The following is a 21,792-nucleotide window of genomic DNA, read 5'->3' as shown; positions in this document are numbered from 1 at the left end:
ACATTGTTTGGTGTGGGGTGTGGGTTGCCAGTATATTCGCAGTGTTACTTTATATTCATTTATAAGATAATGTATATTATTTGTTTGCTTTATTTGCCGTAAATTTCGGTTTGTGTTTTGATGTATTGATTATTAGTATAAAAATTAAGACGATATTTTAAAATATAATAAAATTCAGCATGTTTAGGTAGGAACAATGTTTATTTTGATCAATTGCTATATATATGTAGATTTTTTTAGGTCGGGGGTTTGGCGCCAGCAGTGTTGTTGTTTATTTGGATTCCCAAAAAGGAGACACTTACATGACAATAATATAATACACTACACATAATATTCCTTCAATTTAAGACAACATAAAACAAGTTATTGAAGGATCCCATAATTAATCTTTATACTTTTATTTTACTGCTACACTCAGAGTCATTAAATGATTACTTAACTCAGTCCTTAGTAACTGTTCTTTAATTATGGTTATTAAGGAACAGTTTAAGTAATTAATCCATAAATGTCGCTGAGTACGGCTGTTAGCCGTTCAGCTATTAGACATTTATTAACGAAACAATGTAACCAAGAATTGTATTGTGAATCTGATTGATAAAGAGTAACCTATGGAGTTTCTTGCTCGTTCTTCTCCATAGGAATCTACACTTTGGAACGAGCAAATAGCTTCACTAGAGGACTGACCGACAGACAGACGTTATTAATATTATTATATTTTGCTTTGACGTTCAAAAGTGCCTTCCTGGTCTATTTGAAATAAATAATTTTGACTTTAGATTTAGATTTCAGGCATGATCGTCCCACTGCAGGGCAAAGGCCTCCCTACCTTCCTTCCACTCCTCTCTGTTAAAAGCTTTTTGCGGCCAATCCTTGGCCAATTTTGACTTTGATTAATTTATTTCCAGGTTCAATCCTCAAGGATTTCATCAAAGATGACCACGACCACACATTCTCGATATCTTCGCTCTCGGTACAGCTGTACACCACGCCGACCTTGGCGCACCATCTCATCGCGAAACACGACGCGCTATTTGTGGTCATGAATACCTTCATTAGCGAATGTAATCGACGCTGTAACCAACAAACGGTGAGTTTTTTTTTTGATGGGGGAAAATCATCCAATGACTTCTCCCGCCTTAGTGAGGCGGTCCCGCCTTAGGTGAGGCGGGAGGGAGTGTCAGACTCTTACTGACTAAAAACCACCCCGTTCCTTCTCCTGCTTTGAGCCGGTGCCCCGGTAACCTTTTACGTTGTCAACAGCTCCGAATGAGTTTTATTATACTCTAGGTTAGGGATTTTTCAGCAAACTTCGCCATCAGGGAATATAAGTTGGAAGTGTGGGAGAGCCATGCTTCGGCACGAATGGGCCGGCTCGACCGGAGTTATACCACGACCTCACAGGAAACCGACGTGAAACAACTCTTGCGTTGTTTGTGTAAGTGAGGAGGGAGGTTAAGTGGAAGCCCAATGCTCCCCTTCCCAATCCCCGACTCCCCAACAACCCTTAAATTCCTAACCCCTAAAAGGCCGGCAACGACTCTGGTGTTTCAAGTGTCCATGGGCGACGGCGATTGCTTACCATCAAGTGATCCGCCTGCTTGTTAACTAATATTATGACTATTAATCAAGTAGCTACGGATTCGATTTCCAGTTGTACTACAGTACCTTCTTTAAGTATTTTCAGTTTCTGAAAATTTAACAGTCATGGGGTATCCTAACAGTCCCGCCCTATATTAAATATAACTCCAAAAGTGCTTAAAAGAATAAGAAGTAATGTATCTCTGCCTACCCTTTTTTGTATTAAGGTGACGTTCTAATATTATTTTCCGTTGTTACAGGGTCGCCTAGAATTCGACAGGGCGCACATTCCAATTCCGTTTAAGCGTGCGCAGTTTATACTGTACGACGTGAAGTACCTCCTCAGTTCCGTCCCCACTACCTTCGACGACGACCTTCGCAAGGGATTCATGCATGGCATGTCCCTCATGCTGAACCTACTTGTCATGATGCAAGGCATGGACTCCGTTGTCAGACAGGTTAGAAACATTTTTTGTCTTAGAATCATTTTAGTATAAGTTTGCTTTATGTTTAAAGTAATCGAAACGAGAGCGCGTTCGACACTCTGATTGGCCGGCGCGAAAGAACGAACCAATCAGACCGCCAGACGTGCTCTCGTTTCCATCTAGTACTAGTACTTAGTATATATTCGTTTTATAATATAATACTTAATAAGATAGTAATTAAATCATTATTGCGTTTGATTAATTGAACACAAGGTCTCGGGTTCTGCCTAGTTTTGGATCAGTTTATATGGACGCACAGTCGAAAGCATATTTAAACGAAAATTCAGTTATTAATTCTATTTACGAAATTATAATTGTGCGTAAACATAAAAATAAAATATATTATCTACACAGCGTAGATTTAAAAAAAACGCGCGGGCTATTTAGCTCATTTTGGGTAGATTTTTTAAATCTGCGCCCGTATAAATTTGACCTGTTGAAGATGTTTAATTAGAGGCTCGCTCACTATGTCAGGTAATATACATAAGATAAATAAAATAAATTTAACTCTTATCACCAGGTCGGTCAACATATGGAGTACGAGCCAGAATGGGAGTCTGCTTTCAATCTGCATGTTAAACTAGCGCACAGCATCACGCTATCGTTGGAATGGTGCGCGGCAGAGAAGACCCTGGCCACGGCCCTGTACCGCATGGCGCTCAGGAAATTCAGCGAGACTTACACTCCATCGCCCAAGGTTTACTATGGTCAGTAACTCAGGATACAAGTAACTTCTTTAGGGAAATGAGGGAATGCAATGCTTTGGCATGAATGGGCTAGTAATGTTACGGTCTTACAGAAAACCAGCGTGTATCAACGCTTTCGTTATGTTGTATGAATGGGGGATATAGGATCACCCCCCCCCTTCCAATCTCCCAGTAATTTCTCTGGTGTTATAAGAACAATGGAGAATGTTAATATTACGTAAATTAAAAAATACTTACACATTCTTATATTTACATAGCTTTAAACATTATTAAGTGATAATCTACTACTCTATCTACTTAGTTATAAGTATTAAAAATATATACAATGTGATAGGGTTGGGACTTCTAACCCGTTAAGGCTGAGTACTACATCTAATTTTATCGACAAAAAAAATATATGGGGGTTGAACCCTAATTGAAAATATTGAAAAATAGTGAGTTTTTCGGTAAAAATAATTCACAAATGATTTTTTTTCTCACCAAAACATTATCAAACATATGAAAAAAGTAATGAATTAGTTAGCCAAGGTTATTAGCTACCGTTTGTCGTTTTTTTTTGTTTCTACGACGCATACAACCTTTTATATCAAAAAAAGTAAAAAAAATATTAAAATAGCCATAACTTTTAGGGGAGGGGATTCAACCAGACCCCGACTTTTATCGATAAAATTAGATGTACGAACGTCAGTCTTAACGGGTTAGAAGTCGTGACCCCTATCACATTGTATATATGAGACGTTGTACTATGACGTCACAGTACAACGTTAATTTTGTATGAGAAATTCAAGTCATCAAAACTTTAGATGCATATAATTTGGTCAGTTTTGATTGTACGACAAAACTAAGTATACAAATGAATTCGTTATATCGAGGTCTTCATAGTTACACACATGTCTAAAAACGTTTACGATTCTCGACATTGACATTTCGTCTAAACCAATCGTACCTGTGACTTGACTTATGGTCATATGTCCTCTAGATGATTAGAGGGCGTCCACAGAGGTCCCCCATTTCGATCGGTTCTGCGCTTCACAATACTGCCGTCTATTTATGTGGTTTAATGAAAATAAATGCGTTTCTCTTACAGAGCTGGGCAACCAGAGCGCGTCAGTGATCCCGTATGATGTGTCTACTAAACCCGTGTCCATCCACCGTCCACTGTCGCGGTACATCGCGGGCCTGCATCTACTGCTGCACAACCACGGCCTGTCGTACCACAGCAAGGAGTTCGACCGACAGGACAAACCTAAACCCACGCCTGTTGAACTCATTGGTACGTTATCGTTCAAGTATTATGACATCATAATACTCTATCTTGTAGATACTTATAAAATTCTATTATTAGAACTTAAAACGGGATATGTACCATGTTTATTTGTTTTTGCGAATTTCCGTAATTAATTAAAAAAAAAACTTATAAAATATCATTTGACATTTCGAAACTTCCCTATCATGCAATGTAATGTGTTCATATGAGCATCAGATGCGTTAGTGAATATTCATTGTCCGACTCGCGGGAAGCCATTGGACGCAAGTGGCGAGCTGTTGTTCTACGTATTAGATTAAGGAGAAGACCTTAGTCCAGCATGGGACGTCTGATGATAATAATAAAAGAATATACAGATTTCTTATAACTGCCTCGTTGGCCGTTCGCTTCCCTGGTCGGACAAAGTGGAAAATTTCTCAGTAGTAGCACGGAATCTGGAAATGTGTCCGGTATATGGCAATAGGTACACCACTTATTACATGGGACTTACAACCTAGCCTGTCCCTTCGAAAATAAAAGACATGACGATGAATGTCTTATGAAAAAGATAACTGAAAATATGCCTTGTTTCTTCCAGAGCCAGTCCTGCAGACGATGGCGATGATAGGGCAGGTGCACGCGGGCATGTGGCGCCGCAACGGGTTCGCCCTCATCAACCAGCTCTACTTCTACCAGAACGTCAAGTGTCGCGCCGAGATGCTCGACAGAGACATCGTCATGTTGCAGGTACGATCACTTTATTATTATACTTTATTGCACACACACAAATATAAACAGATACATACAATCTCGAAAGCTTATGTACAAAGGCGAGCTTAACCCAGAATTGGGTTCTCTGACAGCAAACCTTAACCTTCTAGTACCGACGTCCAATTTCAGTTACATAAGTACCGACGTGAGGTCTGCCAGACACCAGCTTTTTATTATGGAAATCTTTGATGTTTATTAATATATCATATAAATATATTTGTTTTTGTGTTGTATATGTATTTAGCTATTATATAGGGGTAAACAATAAAGTAACAGTATGGGGCCATTAATTACTAGGGATAATTTTTTTTTATCCAGACGCACATTTTTTGAACGGAAAAAGTTAGCGGGTTTATCTTGTTGACTACTATGATTCAACAAAGCAATATATATTTTCCGAACGTCTTGGTTTTTAAAGATCAATAATCATATAAATAAAAAATCATTATACTTTACACATAATCAACAAATATCGTAAAAATCGCAAGGCACCAAATTGGAGGATTTTCCAGCTACCTTCACAAATACGCTTTGCAGACAGGTTTGTTGCACTATAGAAATCAAAAGTCGACTAGCAATCTTATCAAATTATGACATAGCAATATTAATTGTACTTATGACCCTTCTGCTATAAGATATTTTATGTGTGATACTTGCCGCTGCAAGCTCGAAGTAGCTTAATGCGATAGCGATAATGGTCATTGCGGTGTGAGTGAACTTGTAATTGTGACCACATAGACAAACCATAATCCCAAAGAAAATCTTACTTATTAGGACGGCAGCAATTTTCCATGAACGCTCCTGGTCGACTAACTAAGGGGTAGAAGCTAGACTCACAGGGTGATAAGTCCACTCTAACATATGTACCTAGATTTTCGTAAGCATCAAGGTGTCTGTCAGACCACGCGTCGGTACTTAAAGGTTAAAGCTAAAATATGATTTTATACAGGCGGGTAATCAACGTGCGCAAAAATTTTGAAAACTACAAACAAAATCTTAAAAAACTACTAACTAAACAAAAAAAAAAACTACCCTTAGTACGAGTTTGCGTTACGTTTAAACTACTCGAAACGAGAGGGCGTTCGGCGCTCTAATTGGCCGGTTCGAATAAACCAACCAATTATCTCGATTCACGCTCGCAAACTCATACTAGGGGTACAGAAATCAAAAGTCGACTAGCAATCTTATCAAATTATGACATAGCAATATTAGATGTGTGAATAGGCGCTAGGCACAACCTGTAATGGTCATTATGATGTAATTGTGATTGTACATCACAAACCATAATCCCAAAAGAAATCTTACTTATTAGGACGGCAATGTACTGAGTTTCTTCTATTAAGTAGAAGCTCGATTTCATTTAAGAACGGTACTCTAACATTCGGTATTTAAAGTTACTAGTATTGTGGTGATAATACAATTTTGTTAAAATATGTCTATTATTGTATGTGAAGTTTATCGATACATTTTAATTTGATTTTATCACAACCCTAGTTACTTTAAATATAAATACGAAACGCCACATTACCCTTACTATGAAATAAATTCCCGATAGTAACCAATATTGTATTATATTACAGATCGGGGCATCTCTGATAGAGAGCAACGAATTCATAATACACGTTATGAATAAGTTCAACTTGTTGGACTGGGCGCGGCCCGACTATGAGCAACGCAGCCTGGAGGACGACAACCTCAGACATACCATCTCCATGCTTGAAGAGTTCCTAGGACTACTCATCACCAGTAAGCATTGTTCAATTACTCTTTAATATAGAATAGGTCGTATTAGAACTTAAAACGGGATATTTACCATGTTTATCTATTTCTATGAGTTTCCGATATTTCGGCACTGTTGCAAGTGTCATGATCACGGATGAACTTGCAACAGTTGCGCTCATAGATAAGAGAAACATGGTAAATATCCCATATCTCAAGTTCTAATTCTAGTGTTAATGACCATGTCAGTTTAAAAACTTATATAGAATAGGTCAACAAACTAGCAGACCGATCACCTGATAGTAAGTAATCTGCGCCACACTTGAACACCCATAATACTAAAAGATTTACAAGTCCGTTGCCGGCCTTGAGAATTGAGATTGCAGGAGGATTAGGCGTCTGGTGATCTCACTCATGGTAGACTCATCGTTTCACGCCGGTTTTACGGACCTATTGATGCAAAGCCATGGGCAGCGCCGCTTACCATCAGGTGATACGTATGCTCGTTAACCGCACTGTCTTATTAAAAAAAAAAAAACAGAGAAACTTACATCATCATCATCATCTGATGATGAGAGAATGAGAATGAGAACCGGCTGATGCCTGTTTTCGTCCCCTATTGGACGGACGCCACTGAGCTCGATCTTCAGCTTTCCTCATCCAACCATTGCGGATATCGTCCACCTAACTGGAGGGCGCCCTAAACTAGGTTTGCCTAAACGCGCTCTCCACTCTAGAACACATCTACCTCAACGGTTATCGGTTCTTCGACAAATGTGACCGGCCCACTGCCACTTTAGCTTGCTAATCCTTTGAGCTACGTCAAAACTTACATAGTTATTATAATTTCCCAGTCTACGGCGCCCGCTACGTGCCCGGCGTGGGCGAGGTGACCAACGAGGACCGAACCATGAAGGAGATCATACAGATGCTGTGTGTCAAGCCCATGCCACACTCGGAACTCAACAGGTAACCTCACTTCCTTGTAATAACTAAACAAATATTATTTTAATAGCATAAAATTCAGAGTAGAATACATGTTGTCACTAAACCTACTCTTTCCGCGAGTGTCGTAACAGTCAAATACGGGAATACAGATTAGACAGTATCCTTAGTATGAGTTTTCTTTGTGTTTAAAGTAATCGAAACGAAAGCGCGTTCGAATATCTGGTTGGCCGGCGTGAATGAACTAACCAGTCAGAGCACAGAACGCACTCTCGTTTCGATTACTTCAAACGCAAAGAAATCTCATCTCGATAAACGTAAAATAAACTTGTACTAAGCCCTCAGAACGCTGAATACGCTCTCGTTTCGATTACATACTTTAAATGTAAAGCAAACTCGTACTAAAGGTACAGATCGAGCAACAGTACTCGTTGAAAAACCTAAAACTTATGAATTGTGATCTCAAACCCGTTTGCCAATCGTAGACATAGCAAACTCTCTTATGTAGAGGAGCCCCATACTCCAGCTGTAGTTTCTCATGATAATATTCTTTCAGATGTCTCCCAGAAGACCAGCTCCACGAGACTGGTTTAGAAGCCGTCATCCACAAGGTGGCAGACTTCATCAAGCCCACCGGTGGGAATAACCGCGGCGTTTACAAGTTAAAGCCGCACTTGTACGACGAGTACGACACCTTCTTCTACCACTACACCAGGGAGGAACTGTCCAGGAGTGAGGAGGAGCAGAGGAACAGGAGGAAGGCTGCAGGTTTGTTATCTCAACATGATAAATGTCATTAGAACATTTGTATGTTTTTTTCTTTTTGTATATTTAATGGGTCAACGTTTGGCCGCTATCTCGCCTGATGGTAAGTGATGATGCAACCTACGAAGCACGTCTGCCCATAAGCAACCTATTCATTGGGGTTTGAAACACCCAGGTTATACCCATCAGGAAACACAGACGTATGTCATACGTAAATACGGAAAAATCGCGTCAAAATTCTCAAAATTCGTTGCTTATAGCCCGTAAGCCAGCTATATATTTTCATAAATAATTTCCATCAAGTAAAAGAGATTAATTATTATGTTATCGGCTTACTCACGGAATGTTTTGACGAGGAACTCGACTAGTTTCAAGCCATGCAAGAGGCTCATATTCATGAGCAGCATTCCGCGACACACAACGCGGCGATTGAGTAAGCCGATAATATAATAATTAATTAAGTAGGTATGTCTCACGAAAGTTACAATAAAAACATCATTTATGTCATATCATACGTAAATTCGGAAAAATCGCGTCAAAATTCTCAAAATTCGTTGCTTATACCCCGTAAGCCAACGATAGATTAAAATATGTACTTCAGAGAGTTGTATAATGAACAGCTACGGCGCATATGATGGCGCACGTAAACAAAATAAGTAAACTCCAATAGCAATATATAATTGGTAGCAATGTGTAAGGATAAACATGAAATGACTGGACTGTGATGTACAAAATTTTTATTACCTTAAAATATGTATTTCTTTCCAGGTCTTCCAGAATGCTGTCCCCCTCCAATGCTCCCAAAGTTGGCGCCTCCATTCCGCCTGATAGCCAACCTGCTGCAATGTGATGCGGTCCACCATGTATTGAAGACTGTGCTCGAACGGGCCTTAGACCTTAGGGCCAGGTCCTTCTCCGAGACACAAGTACATAAGGTAAGGTCTATTTTGAAGATGGGACACTTGAAATTTTAGCATTTTTTACATTATACAGCTTTATTTACTTTATTTACATATAACTATCATTTTAACACCTTAGAAAACCATAAAAAGATAGTCATGATGAAAAAACTGAAAACTTCGTGCAGTTCGGCCGACATGGAGTATCTTGGACTAGCATTTCATTTTATTAGTACACATAGTCGTGGTCATCCTATACTAGAAATTGTGAAATAACTACAATGAGGCTAAGCTAAGGCTAAGACGTAAGTCATTTATTGTAGAATCATTCACTATGAAATCTGGCTACTTGTTCAGTCGCCGTTTGACAAAGTGATCTTGTTTTTCTATATGGCTAGCCGTAATGTCACAGGTGGATTGATACAAAGTGGATGTTTTTTAACAAAATGATGTATGTTTGCAGGCGCTGCACCTGATAGGCTACGCGCTGCGCGACGAGGAGAGCGGGCACTACGAGTTCGTGCAGTTCGCGGAGGGGGCCGCCCGTACTGGGCTCGCTGCCCTGCTGCAGCAGCTGGCCGCCAGCCCGCGCCTCGACGCGCACCGCGACCTCGCGCGCTGGCTGCACCACAAGATACGGTCAGGAGCTACTGTACTCTACATCGACGGTTAAAAGGAAATAGGGTACAAGCGACAAAAAATTAAATGTTCAGGAGAGCCGTTTAAACTCGTCGGTCGTCGAAAGAATACTAGGAAAATGTTTTTTTTTTTCTAGGGTATAAACGCCAAAAAAGTCATCGTAGAGCCATAAGAGTAAGCGGATTCGAAAGAGTGGACATTTTTACGTAGGATAGCATAATAAACTCATTTTTGACCAAAATGTCGCTTATACCCTATTTCCTTTTAACCGTTAATATGTATTTACTCACACCGGGCTCGCCTCGCTAATTCAACAGCAGATAATGATCATATTTAGTTTCAGAGCTTTAATATTAAAATATTGTTCCTACAGATCTCTGCTTGGACAGACCGATGAACACATCGGTGACTGGCGTGTCATGTGACATGTGACCATTGTATGTTTGTAAACGCACCCACGACACAGGAGAAAATTCTAATGTGGGGCAACAATAAAAAAATATATATTTAATCTCAGATTTCTAATTTTAAATGTTATTCTACAGATCTCTGCTTGGACAGACCGATGAACACATCGGTGACGGCGAGAACATGGACACGGACCAGGAGGAGAAACCTACCAACGACGATGCGGCCGGTATGTACACTGTCTTACAATCATTGTAACAGTCAGTTAGACCGTCTGTAACTGCGGCACTCAGTGACATTTAATGATTACTTAAACTATTCCTTAATAGCGATTTTGTATCGAAAACAATTGCTAAGGACTTGGTTAAGTAACCATTAAATGATTGTGAGTATGGCAGTAAGTCTTATATGTGTCTGTCAGTAATTTTTTGTCTGAACTTAAAAATAATTATTTTTCACTCAAGTAACTGTTTGACGAGGTAACTCGACTAGTTTCAAGCCACGCTAAAGGCTCGTATTCATGAGTAATATTGAGCAACATAGCAAATAAAGCGCAAAGAAGTACAAAAAACCTAAGTGTCGCAGTAACTACATAATATATTAGCTTGGTTTAAAAAAAAACAACCTTTTATTTTTAGAAACAGAAAAGACACGTCGCGCCAAGTTAGCCGCAGAAAGACGTGCTAAGCTGATGGCACAGATGAAGACGCAGATGAACAACTTCATATCAAAGAACGCCACACTCTTCGAGGAGACCACTACTGAGGTAATATACCATTGATATTAATTACTACTAGTATAGTATTATTATTTATTGGGCACCTTCCTTTGTCAAAAATAAATAGTTTCCACTTCTTAATAATATACATTTCGTTTTCGATCCGTACCGGTTTTGTATTACAGGAAATAAAAAGTTAAATAAGTAATAAATAAATATGTACAACTTATAACTTAAAACTTTGTTAATAATATGCTTTTTTATGTTACTTTAGTTATAATTCTCGAATAACTATAATAAGTATATTTGATAATGTTAAATTTATTTTTCAAATATAACAAGAGTTGTAAAATGTATAAATTCAGCATATCTATAAAAAAAGTGTTTTTTCTCATTGTTTGATACGTTTAAATATAGAGTACTTATTTCGACTCTGCTTACAACGACTCCGTGGCGCAACGGTAGCGCGTCTGACTCCAGATCAGAAGGTTGCGTGTTCAAATCACGTCGGGGTCAATCCGCTCTTTTTGGATATTTTTAGATACGCATTTAGTTTTTGTATTGTTTTGAACATTTATTTTATTTAAATCCATTTTGAGTTTAAACCTAGTTTTTTTATTATAATATTTCTATGAAATTCTAAATTTTTATGCAATAAACATAGGCTTTTAAATTCGCCTGCTAAGCGCAGAGATTTTCGCAAACCTCTCTTTTATAGTCATACGTCCGAATACTCAAACGCTACTCAATTTCAAGTTGTACTTAAATATCGTGCAATCTCTGTCATTTTATAAAGAATTGATAGTGACAGTACTACATTTGAGAGTGTCTTAAAATTGAGTAGCATTTCAGTATTCGGACGTTAGTCTAGCTTTGAATTCTCGTAGCCTGGTGAGTAATTGATTAATTGATAATAACGACATGTGATGTTGTTCCAGGTGACGGCGGAGGAGCAGGAGCTTCGTCCGTTGTACTGCGGCGCGGCGCTCGGCGTCTGGGGGGGCGGAGTACCCGAGCCCGCGCGCATCTGTATCATGTGCCAGGAGGAGGTACGTACTTCATTATTACCATAGCTCAATAACCACCATATTGCATGGTATATATCGCAAACGATCAGCTGTTGGTAAGCGATCAGCATCGCCCAGTGACATCTGCAAATCCGGAGCTGCGGACTACCTAGCGGGATTACCGGCGTTCCGGTTCGAAAAGCAGGAGTAGGAACGGGGTTTTTAGTCAGTAAGAGTCTGACACTCCTTCCCGCCTCGCCCAAGGCGGGAGAAGTCATTGAATGATTTTACCGATCCTGTTGCATGTTTACTGACCCTAACAAAGAATGTTTTTCTACATTTTACCAGGCTCGCGTAGATCTGAAAACGGACCCACTGGTCCTGGTAGCGTTCGTGCAGCAGTCGAGCGTGCTGAACCGCTTGCGGGTGGGGCCGTGCGGGCGCGTGCCGGCGGCGTGGCAGCACGCGTGGCTGCCGGCCGGGCTGGGCCTGCAGCCGCACGTGTCCAGCTGTGGACACGCGCTGCACGCCGCCTGCTGGAGGAACTACGTCGACAACGTGCAGGACAAGGAGAACAGGAGGTATGGACGACTTGCCTTAACGTATCAAATCACTGGTTCTGTTGCATGGATCAATTGATTGTTGGTGATAAGTTATACGTAGAAGTTGTTGAGTGATTCAAATATTCAAAAGTAGATTTTTGTGATTTTGAATTAATCCTGAATTAGTCACTTTTGCGACGTCAAATCGAATTTTCCGTCAGTCTCTCTATCAGTGAAGCTAGGTGCTCGAGCTTCGAGATTGCACAACTTCAGCGCTAAATATTTTGTTTTAAACCTGCGATCACATGTTATTCAAGGTTCTACTTTTCTAAAATCCTATTTACGAATTAGGAATTTCAAGTACAAATATTCAAACCTTGTATTTTTTTTAACAATATAAAAAGTAACAATCCAACTCTTTCCTCAGACCATATCGCGGCCGCCAACCAGCAGCATTTGACGTTGAAAAGAAAGAATACCTGTGTCCTCTATGCGAGCGACTCTGTAACACTGCACTACCTCTGCTCCCCGCACCGTCCATACCACCAGAACCCTTACCACCACTGACCGAAGAAAGTTACAATGAGTCAGTCAGCCTGATCCTCAAACTAAAGCACCAAGTCAGCTCCGAATCCGTTCACGTTTGCACTGAATTCTGTGAGGAAATGCACTGCCAAGCCCGAGCCAGGAGCGTTGGAGCAATGTCCTCAGACATGGAGGACGGGGAAGTAGTTGATGCAACTGAAATCTACGTCTCCACACACGCTGAAACCATTCTAAAACGGGAGTTCTTAGTCCACTTCGAAGCTGAAGTACCCCTCTACAGTGATTACGCTAAAGGGTTGATTGACGATTTCGCTGGTGTGAGTATTTTAATGTTGTTGTTTACTTAATCAAGTTACCAGACAATAGGAAAAATGCTTATAAACTCGTCAATTTGTTCACAGATACTTCCAGTGTCAGACTACGGCGGCTTCGTATCAAGTGCTGCCCTCTACAGGTCCACATCGTACACTATAATCAGCACTAACGCGGTCTTACAAGCCGAGAACAGGCCGTTACTGGGCGAGCTGCCGGCCAGACATAGGGACACTCTACAGGCACTGATCAGACTGGCAGCGGCTTTGCCTTGTGTCTGGTCGTCCCCCAAACACCTCTCACACCACGGACTCAGCACTCTAAACACTCTAGAGAACACCTCTCCACTCACTCACGAACCATTCGGTACTCTAGTCGCCCTAGTTCTAACCGCTCCGAGTCTCTTCTGCAAAGTAGGAGGGCCGGCCCGGCCGACCAACCTCGCCAAGCAATTCACACTGCAATGCTTCCGAGCCACGCTAGCCCGGGCACTGCTCGTTACTGACGTCACTGCTTGCAAGAGCGAGCCCATGGAAGGCCAGGAGGACTTCAAGAACGCAGACTTAGAGAACCTTCTTCCTTACATGAAGGAGTTACGGAATGGAGTGCTAGAAGATAACTTGAACCCAACAGAAGTATGGCAGTTGATCAAAAGTCAGTGCCATACGTTCTTGCGCTGCTGTTGTCTGTTCTACCACTTTTTGAGTGACATCAACGCGCCTGAAGAGTTGACTGTAGTGAAGGGAGATACTTGGGAGTCTATGTGCGGGTACCTGGACATGCCGAGTACCTTCAAAGACCTGGTGGATACTCCTACAACCAGGAAGAAGATCTCAGAATGGGCTGGACTGTCCACGGAGTGGTTTAACGGAGAGATTCCTGCTCATGTCGTCACTGAACCTAAGGAGCCTCCTAGGTAAGTTGTATTCTTCTAATAATAATGTAATGCAACACTATCCTATAGATTTGTCTGTATTATAAGTGCTACTACTAAATAAATGATCACATTTCTACTCTTCTATATAGACTGTTTTAACATGAACTATGCAATTTCCAGTTTGATCCCGTTACCAGAAGACTTCTCGGAACTGATGAATTTGGTGTCGGAATTCTCGTGTCCCAACTCGGAGCGCGAGGACAGCAAGAAGCCGACCATGTGCCTCGTCTGCGGACAGATACTGTGCTCACAGAGCTACTGCTGCCAGGCTGACATACCCAAGGTTTGTACATTCTTAGACATATAGTTTATAGTTCTAAATTATCCTCTGGCTCTTTATACCTAGGTACAAAAGAAGTTCCTAAAGAACTAACTAAGGTCAAGTGTGAGCTCATATATCAAAGAAATAAGCTTATTTAAAATTATCATAATTGGGTAGTATCCTCGGTCAAAAATAAATTACTACAACTTTTCAATACAATAAAATATTAAAAAATTATCACACTCTCATTCATAAATTTGATGAACTATTTAATTTTCGATTTTTTCTAGCTAAATTTCTAGAAATAAGTCTGCTATTTGACGTCAAAAATTTATGACGTCATAACGCACTTTCGAAAAAAGTATTGAATTTGACTAGTAGGAAACTAGCCTATTACATGGAATACTTTTGTTGTGGTTACAGTGGGGTCGCAGCGGGGAGCTGCAGCGTGTGGGTGCAGTGGTGGCGCACTGCGCCAGCTGCGGCGGCGGCGCCGGCGTCTTCCTGCGCGTGCGCGACTGCGAGCTACTGCTGCTGGCCGCGCCCGCCCGGGGCGCCAAGCTGCCCGCGCCATACCTCGACTCCTACGGGGAAACTGACCAGGTACACCACACTTGTTACTAGATTTAATAGCCTAGCCTATAACATACCTTCAACGAGCATGCATGAAGAGATCGGAGAAAGTAGATAAGCTCTATTTGTTCTACTCTGATAGGTTTCAAATATAATGTTGAGATTTACTCAACATTTCATTTAAAACCTAAATGAAATGTTGAGATTTACTCAACATTTCATTTAAAACCTGGGAGAAAATTATGGCTTCATTTTCTCAATCAACAGAATTAGACACTAGAACACACTTCTATGATTTGTTCTTACGCCCCATAAGACTAATATGAATGTATAGGTAATAACAAACAATAAATATCCGCAGGGCCTGCGGCGCGGCAACCCGCTGCAGCTGTGCCCGTCCCGCTACGAGGCGCTGCGCATGCTGTGGCTGGCGCACGGCCTGCACGAGCGCATCGCGCGCGCACTCGACACCAACGTGCTCGTCACCACCACCTGGCAGAACCTTTGATACACCTACCGCACATACACAATCCTACGTCCCCGTCGTCATGAACACCCGTGACAACGACGATTCTGGGAATAAATCTAGTATACAACGTTTAACCACTTGTATGTCGGTATATAAGACACAATAGAAAACACATTGTGTCTCGCGTAGATCTGCGTTCCGACAGACAACGGGTTAATAGATGCGTAACTCCTTGCTAGTGTGTTTTCTAAAGAAACTTTCATTATTTTGTCATTATAACTGTCGTGAGATTTCATTAAAATCTACGCCTTATTCACGGGAAGTAATCGAGAAATGCTCTACTAATTTCAAGTCGCAACGGGACTCATATCAATGAACTGCATGTCTAGTTACTAGTGAAGCATTTCTCACTCTCTCTCTCTCTTAAGATCACAAATACTTAAATAAAAAATATGATTTGTGATCTAATTAATGATAATTTCTATTACGTGAAATGCAATGGGACTCTTAAGACGACGGGTGGAAAGTGCATGTTACATTGGACTTAAACACCTTGTCTTTCCTTTGGGGAATAAAACAAAATAAATATTACATTTTGTTTTACAATGAAACAATACTCGCAAGGTTTTACATCTATAGTTACAACACGTATACTTACTGCAGCCGAAATTATACCCAATCTCAACCCGATAAAGATCGATTTTGGATATTAAAAAATCCAGAGATTTTAGGTATTAATTTCGGTAATTAGAATTATAACAGTTTTAGCCAAATAAAAGCTATATTACTTAGATATTTTAATGCCACGCTGCGCAAACAACTTGCCAATATACTACGGTGATTCGTAGATGAAAATATTATAAGTTGCGTTTCAGTTTTAGTCACGATGTCTAGTGTGTTACTAGATTACCAGTACTTGTCGGAATGGCAACTTTTTAACAACCAATTAGGTTATTTTTCATAATTAATGTTGAATTACTGTACGGAAGAAAAAGTGAGAAAAAATGAAGTGATAAGAATTTTAGTGGATCTTTACCCTTAGTTACGGTGTACGAAAACGGAACGGGAGCGCGTTCGACGCTCTGATTGGTTAGATCTTATTCTCTCTCGCTTTGATTGGTTAATTCGAGCCGGCCAATTAGGGCGCCGAACGCGTTCTCGTTTCGTTTTCGTTCAAAAAGCAAACTTCTAAAGGTAGCCAGTAGTATATAATTATAGATTAGTTAATTCAACATTAATTTGTATGAAATTAATTCTTGATTGGATTTGGTACATACACAACTCTTTAAGCCCAATTTTTACTCCAACATTGGGCTGCAGTGTTTATATCTAGATGGCAGCACTTCATGTAATTACTGTGATTTTCTTTTTAAATTGTGTTTTGTAATACTAACAATTATGATGTGTTATTAATTAAAGATCTAAAATATTTGACACAAACCTTATATTGTTTTTATTTTACGTTTTCTCGCGTGTTTCTTATTAATATTAAGTTATGCTCTGTGTTGCTATAGTTTTCAGGTTATTTTGAAGGATTTTTGTAGTCTATATTCAAGTTTTAGGTTATGAGTAAAAAAAAATATAGGTATTTTAAAAATCCTGAGCTTGAAACCTGAATGCGCTCTGGTCTTAATATTTGAAATTAATTGACAAAATTAACCGATTCTTTTTGATATCTAAGAACTATTTTGGCTTTACACGTTTACTAGTTTTCTAGACTAATTTATTACTTTAAATTAAATGTCTTACTGCCCTACACAGAGTCATTTAATGATTACTTAACCCAGTCCTTAGCAATTGTTTTTAAAACAAAATCGTTCTTAAGGCATAGTTTAAGTAATCATTAACCGTCTCTGAGTACGGTAGTTAAAGACTATAATAAATTGTCGTACTTACTTGATATTTATCTCTTTAGCACATATAGCTTTACAATAGGACAGAGACAAAATACCTGACATAACAGTAGCGTAAACAAAAACCAACTTTGTGCTAGTAAAATTAAAGTATAATATAGAATAAATAGTAGTGTCAAAGTTTTTTAGTTGCAAGACGCAATGAAAATTAGACCTTATAGCGTAGATATAAAGATGAACATGAATTTATTGGAACCGCAGAAAGCATTGCCATAGATTTGATTAATGATTCTATAAGATCTTAGAGATAGGAGACAATTTGATGATAAATACTATTAATACTTAGATATACGCATTACGATATTTCGTATTCTACATTAAATATCAACGCGCAATAATACTGTAACTATGTAATTAGTATAAACGGAATAGCTAGAAAAATATGAATTTTGTCGCAGAATATTATCTATTTATCAGTACTTAAAATTAAATATGGATGTTACAAATCGACAACCGCCGTACCCAGTCATTTAATGGTTACTTAACCCAGTCCTTAGCAATTGTTTTCGATACAAAATCGTTACTAAGGAATAGTTTAAGTAATCATTAAATGTCTCTAAGTGCGACTGTTAAATCTGCTTGAGTTATGCCAAAGACGTTTTGTTATAATAAAAGTTTATTACAGTTGCTTTAGACAAATAATTTTGGGAACATTCATTACCGGCGTAGCCTCGTATACTCGTATACGACTACGAAATTGTAGACTTACATACCTCTCAATTAATGGGGGCTACGGTTTTGTTTCTTTCTCACCAGATGGCGCAAATATATAAAAAAGATTTTTTGTCCAATCACAACTGCTGACAAATATTGAACGTCCAATGGTGTAACACAAACAAATTTTCTGTTTGACGAAAAACTACTAGTGACATCTGGTGGGCAAAAATATTACTATAGGCCCCATTATTATGCAGCTACATAAATATCTTAGATATTATTAAAATCCAATGCTTATTAATGTTCTAATATTCCTTACTGAAAATATTTACATTTAAAAACAGACTTACTTGATCATTTTTATAGCGTCATGTCGTGAGTGACGTCACTGATCGGTTATATTAAAATATTTATTAAAAATAAACGTTATATCGCTAGTTCCATTAATATATGTTAATGTACGAAGTTCCAACGGTTGTACGTTACGAAATACTATGTCCTTTTAAATTAATATAAGTCATTCTGAAGAATTTATTTTGTTGTTTTTATTACCTTAATTTTACCCTGGAAGGTACGCCGTAAGAAAAAGTGTGATGTACGGGCCCCGTAGTATTTTAGCTGATACCTGAGCGGGTTTACCGGGGCTCCCGCTCGAAAAGTCGTAGGAACGGATGGTTTTTAGTCAGTAAAAGTCGGACCTCCCTCTCGCCTCGCCCAGGGCGGGAGAAACCATTGAATGATTTTCCACCATTAAAAAAAAGTATGTAGGTACTGTAACCCCGTGAACGCTGAGAAAAAACAGTATAATTGTACTCACATCACCAATATTAAGACAGTTTTGAATATTAATCGCCACACTTGCTCAGGGCGGTTTGGCCATTTCAAACTCATAGTAATTATTTGAAATCATGAGTGCAGATTTCCTCACGATCTTTCTATGAGAAATCTTTCAACTTCAACCGACTGCCTCGTTGGTCGAGCAGTCGCAAGTGCGATTGCCGGGCAAAGGGTCTCCGGTTAATTAAAGGATCGGGCAATGTAATTTGCCTAACCAGTAATTGGTTAACCTTTTGACCGCCAGTGCTTATAAAAGCTTGTGTGCCCTCCATAGCCACAAATTCAACGTTATAACCTTGAAAATTTTTGGGATATCCAAAATGTTATCGATAAACCAAAGTAGTAATAATTTTCGTCTGATTTTTTTGAATAAACTGTTTATAACATAAAAAGAATATTTATTTAACCTAATCTCCCACTGTAATAAACTTAACACCATTCATTTTAGCAACTATCAATAAAATATCAACCTTTTGAGCACACGTTTACATATAAAATTGCAGACAAGTTACAGCACTATTATTAATGTCAGTTACGCGCCATTGGCATGTCATTCATGCCAATGGCGCAGTCAACTATCCATTTTTTTAATCTCTCGTTATGATTAGGGTATGTAGCTGAATAATTAACTTATCGAGTTCATTTATGTATTAGGTAATCAAATTTGAAAAATAATAAATAGGTACAGATATTTAGTGATATTATTTATATCACTTTAGCATATTCTTAAAATAGTTGCCTTGTATTTGTAAAATGTCACATGAAACTTAAAAATATAAAAAATCAACATCGTATTTATTTATTATGCTCATTAACAGCCTTGTAATTGAAACCGTCACGTGAAATTTAAAATATATAAAAAATAACATATTAGTGTATAATTATTATGTTCAATATCGATAATATTGAAAATATAGTAAATTATAGCTATTATACCCAAGATTTTTCAGTTTAAAATTAGTTGGATTTACCTTTTTTCTTGAAAGACTAAGGTTATATATATATGACTTTTTAATAGGATTACAAAAAATAAGCGAGTCATTTAGCTGAAAATTTTAATATTACTTGAATTACACTACATACTAGTCGGCATGTCTACATGCCATTGGCGCGAGAAATATGCTTTTTTAGCCGATATTTAAGTATGTAATTAGTATCAACGGAATATTAGAAAAACTATATTGCAATTTTGTTCACAGTGTACAATATTAATAACTGGGTATTCAGTTCTTAAGATTTCAATAAAACACGTGAAAGTATGATTTAAATCGACATTTTGTTTTTCTCTGTGAACTGTTTCTTGGCATCTAACCCATGTCGGTGGCGCAAGGGCACGTTGCGCATGACATCTATACATGCCAAATCGTTACTAAGGTTAAGCTGGTTTGACTTGTTAGTAGTAGCATGGAGTCTGGAATTGTGCCCAGTATATGGCAATAGTCTCACCCTTTCACCCTATTCCCTGAGATTTATAACACAAATGGTGGAAAGTAGGTGTACATTGTATAGCGGCACTACTTGCCGTAATGTGTACCTCTGCCTACCCTTTTGGAGATGAAAGGCATGACGTTGCATTGCATACAACTTCAACCTACATTGCAAGAAATCTTGGGTTCGAATCCCGGATCAATTGAACTTGGTAGGCTGCTTATTGTAAGTAGCAAAAGATTTAAATAAACACCACTGAAATAGTCAATAACTATTGTTGCTGATCTGCCGACTTTTTGAGCGTTGATAGTGGCGCCACCTACTGTTAATTCCGGTAATAAAGTCTTCTGTGTATAAAAATATAAAAAAGTTATTGATAACTTTATTCAATACAAAAAACATAAAAATAATGTATGTTATTCAAATGGAAAAGCACAAAATAAAAACGAAAAGAAAAATATCCAAAAAGAGCGGATTGACCCCGACGTGATTTGAACACGCAACCTTCTGATCTGGAGTCAGACGCGCTACCGTTGCGCCACGGAGTCGTTGAAGGTAGTGCCGAAATTAGTGATCGGTTTCCATAAGTACCTACTTTTTTTATAGAGTAGACAGATTACCTGGAATATTTTTTTACAGTTGCACACTTGCACAGTAAAATTGTGTGTTTATATTTTGTATTTTTTATGCTAATCTTTAAAGAAAAATCTTAAAAAGAGGTTTTTATTACTGATTGGTGATTTGGAATTCCAAGCCGAAACCCGGGTATTATAGCAAGACCCAAGGTTGGATTAGACACATTCTTTATCATTCAATGCTAAGAAAGGCTAGCAAAAAATGGTAGCCCTATTAAGATTGCCAATGTTAACTTCTTCGGAAATATCAAAGAAAGAGTGATTTAATCAAGCTATAACACTAATATTAAATATGCAAGCTTGCTAGGATGTTTGTCCGTCAATCACGCTGAAACTACTGAGCAGATTTTGATGAAATTTGGTATACAGACAGGGTATGACTTTATTTGGGTGATTGGATACTTTTTATCCCACGGAAACGCGGGCGTACCCGCTGACAGAAGATAGTGTAAAATAAAACAGCAAATAACAACGTAAAACGATTTATTTAATATCTCAATGATTTCATGTTTCTGTCTAATACTTACACTGCTACACTTATACAAAAATAAATTAAATATTACACAATTATATCATCATTGTTTGACACAAATATTTAAATTCTTGTATTAAACGTTATTTTGGCATATTCTCACATTTGAACAGGTTTCCGTTATTCATAAGGCCTGAAATACATTGTTTATTTTTACATTATGTATAAGAAATCGCACTAAGTTATTAAGACATGCTTCAATTGGAAATTTTAAGGCCTTCCACTGCAGACTACCTAGCGGGTTACCGGGGCTTCGGCTCGA

At 38.7% G+C, this 21,792-nt stretch overlaps 1 protein-coding gene and 2 non-coding genes across 9 annotated transcripts in view; 2 read left to right on the top strand and 1 right to left on the bottom strand.

Moving 5' to 3' along the window:
- The window catches only part of LOC118271145 (E3 ubiquitin-protein ligase UBR1), a 52,604-nt gene extending 33,972 nt beyond the window's left edge, over positions 1 to 18,632 (top strand). For all 7 annotated transcript variants that reach the window (XM_050695927.1, XM_050695929.1, XM_050695925.1 and 4 more), the window contains 19 exons: positions 906 to 1,087; positions 1,839 to 2,036; positions 2,584 to 2,770; positions 3,858 to 4,043; positions 4,615 to 4,763; positions 6,368 to 6,533; positions 7,361 to 7,475; positions 8,008 to 8,219; positions 8,985 to 9,151; positions 9,579 to 9,754; positions 10,300 to 10,391; positions 10,801 to 10,928; positions 11,819 to 11,929; positions 12,236 to 12,468; positions 12,857 to 13,292; positions 13,377 to 14,203; positions 14,345 to 14,507; positions 14,910 to 15,089; positions 15,421 to 18,632. In XM_050695927.1, coding sequence (XP_050551884.1) covers positions 906 to 1,087; positions 1,839 to 2,036; positions 2,584 to 2,770; positions 3,858 to 4,043; positions 4,615 to 4,763; positions 6,368 to 6,533; positions 7,361 to 7,475; positions 8,008 to 8,219; positions 8,985 to 9,151; positions 9,579 to 9,754; positions 10,300 to 10,391; positions 10,801 to 10,928; positions 11,819 to 11,929; positions 12,236 to 12,468; positions 12,857 to 13,292; positions 13,377 to 14,203; positions 14,345 to 14,507; positions 14,910 to 15,089; positions 15,421 to 15,567 — 4,055 coding nt within the window. In that variant the 3' untranslated portion in view covers positions 15,568 to 18,632. The remainder of the gene's footprint in view (positions 1 to 905; positions 1,088 to 1,838; positions 2,037 to 2,583; positions 2,771 to 3,857; positions 4,044 to 4,614; positions 4,764 to 6,367; positions 6,534 to 7,360; positions 7,476 to 8,007; positions 8,220 to 8,984; positions 9,152 to 9,578; positions 9,755 to 10,299; positions 10,392 to 10,800; positions 10,929 to 11,818; positions 11,930 to 12,235; positions 12,469 to 12,856; positions 13,293 to 13,376; positions 14,204 to 14,344; positions 14,508 to 14,909; positions 15,090 to 15,420) is intronic.
- Positions 11,325 to 11,396, top strand: Trnaw-cca (transfer RNA tryptophan (anticodon CCA)). Its single transcript has one exon. It is a non-coding gene; the product is annotated as a tRNA-Trp (tRNA).
- A 2,207-nt stretch (positions 18,633 to 20,839) lies between the features above and the next one.
- On the bottom strand, positions 20,840 to 20,911 carry Trnaw-cca (transfer RNA tryptophan (anticodon CCA)). Its single transcript has one exon. It is a non-coding gene; the product is annotated as a tRNA-Trp (tRNA).
- Between the last annotated feature and the right edge of the window lie 881 nt (positions 20,912 to 21,792).

Source organism: Spodoptera frugiperda, chromosome 9 (genome assembly GCF_023101765.2).
Source record: "Spodoptera frugiperda isolate SF20-4 chromosome 9, AGI-APGP_CSIRO_Sfru_2.0, whole genome shotgun sequence".
In the NCBI taxonomy this organism is placed as follows: Eukaryota; Metazoa; Arthropoda; class Insecta; order Lepidoptera; family Noctuidae; genus Spodoptera; species Spodoptera frugiperda.
The sequence above is the reverse complement of the archived record's forward strand: the minus strand, read 5'-3'. Positions and strand labels throughout refer to the sequence as shown.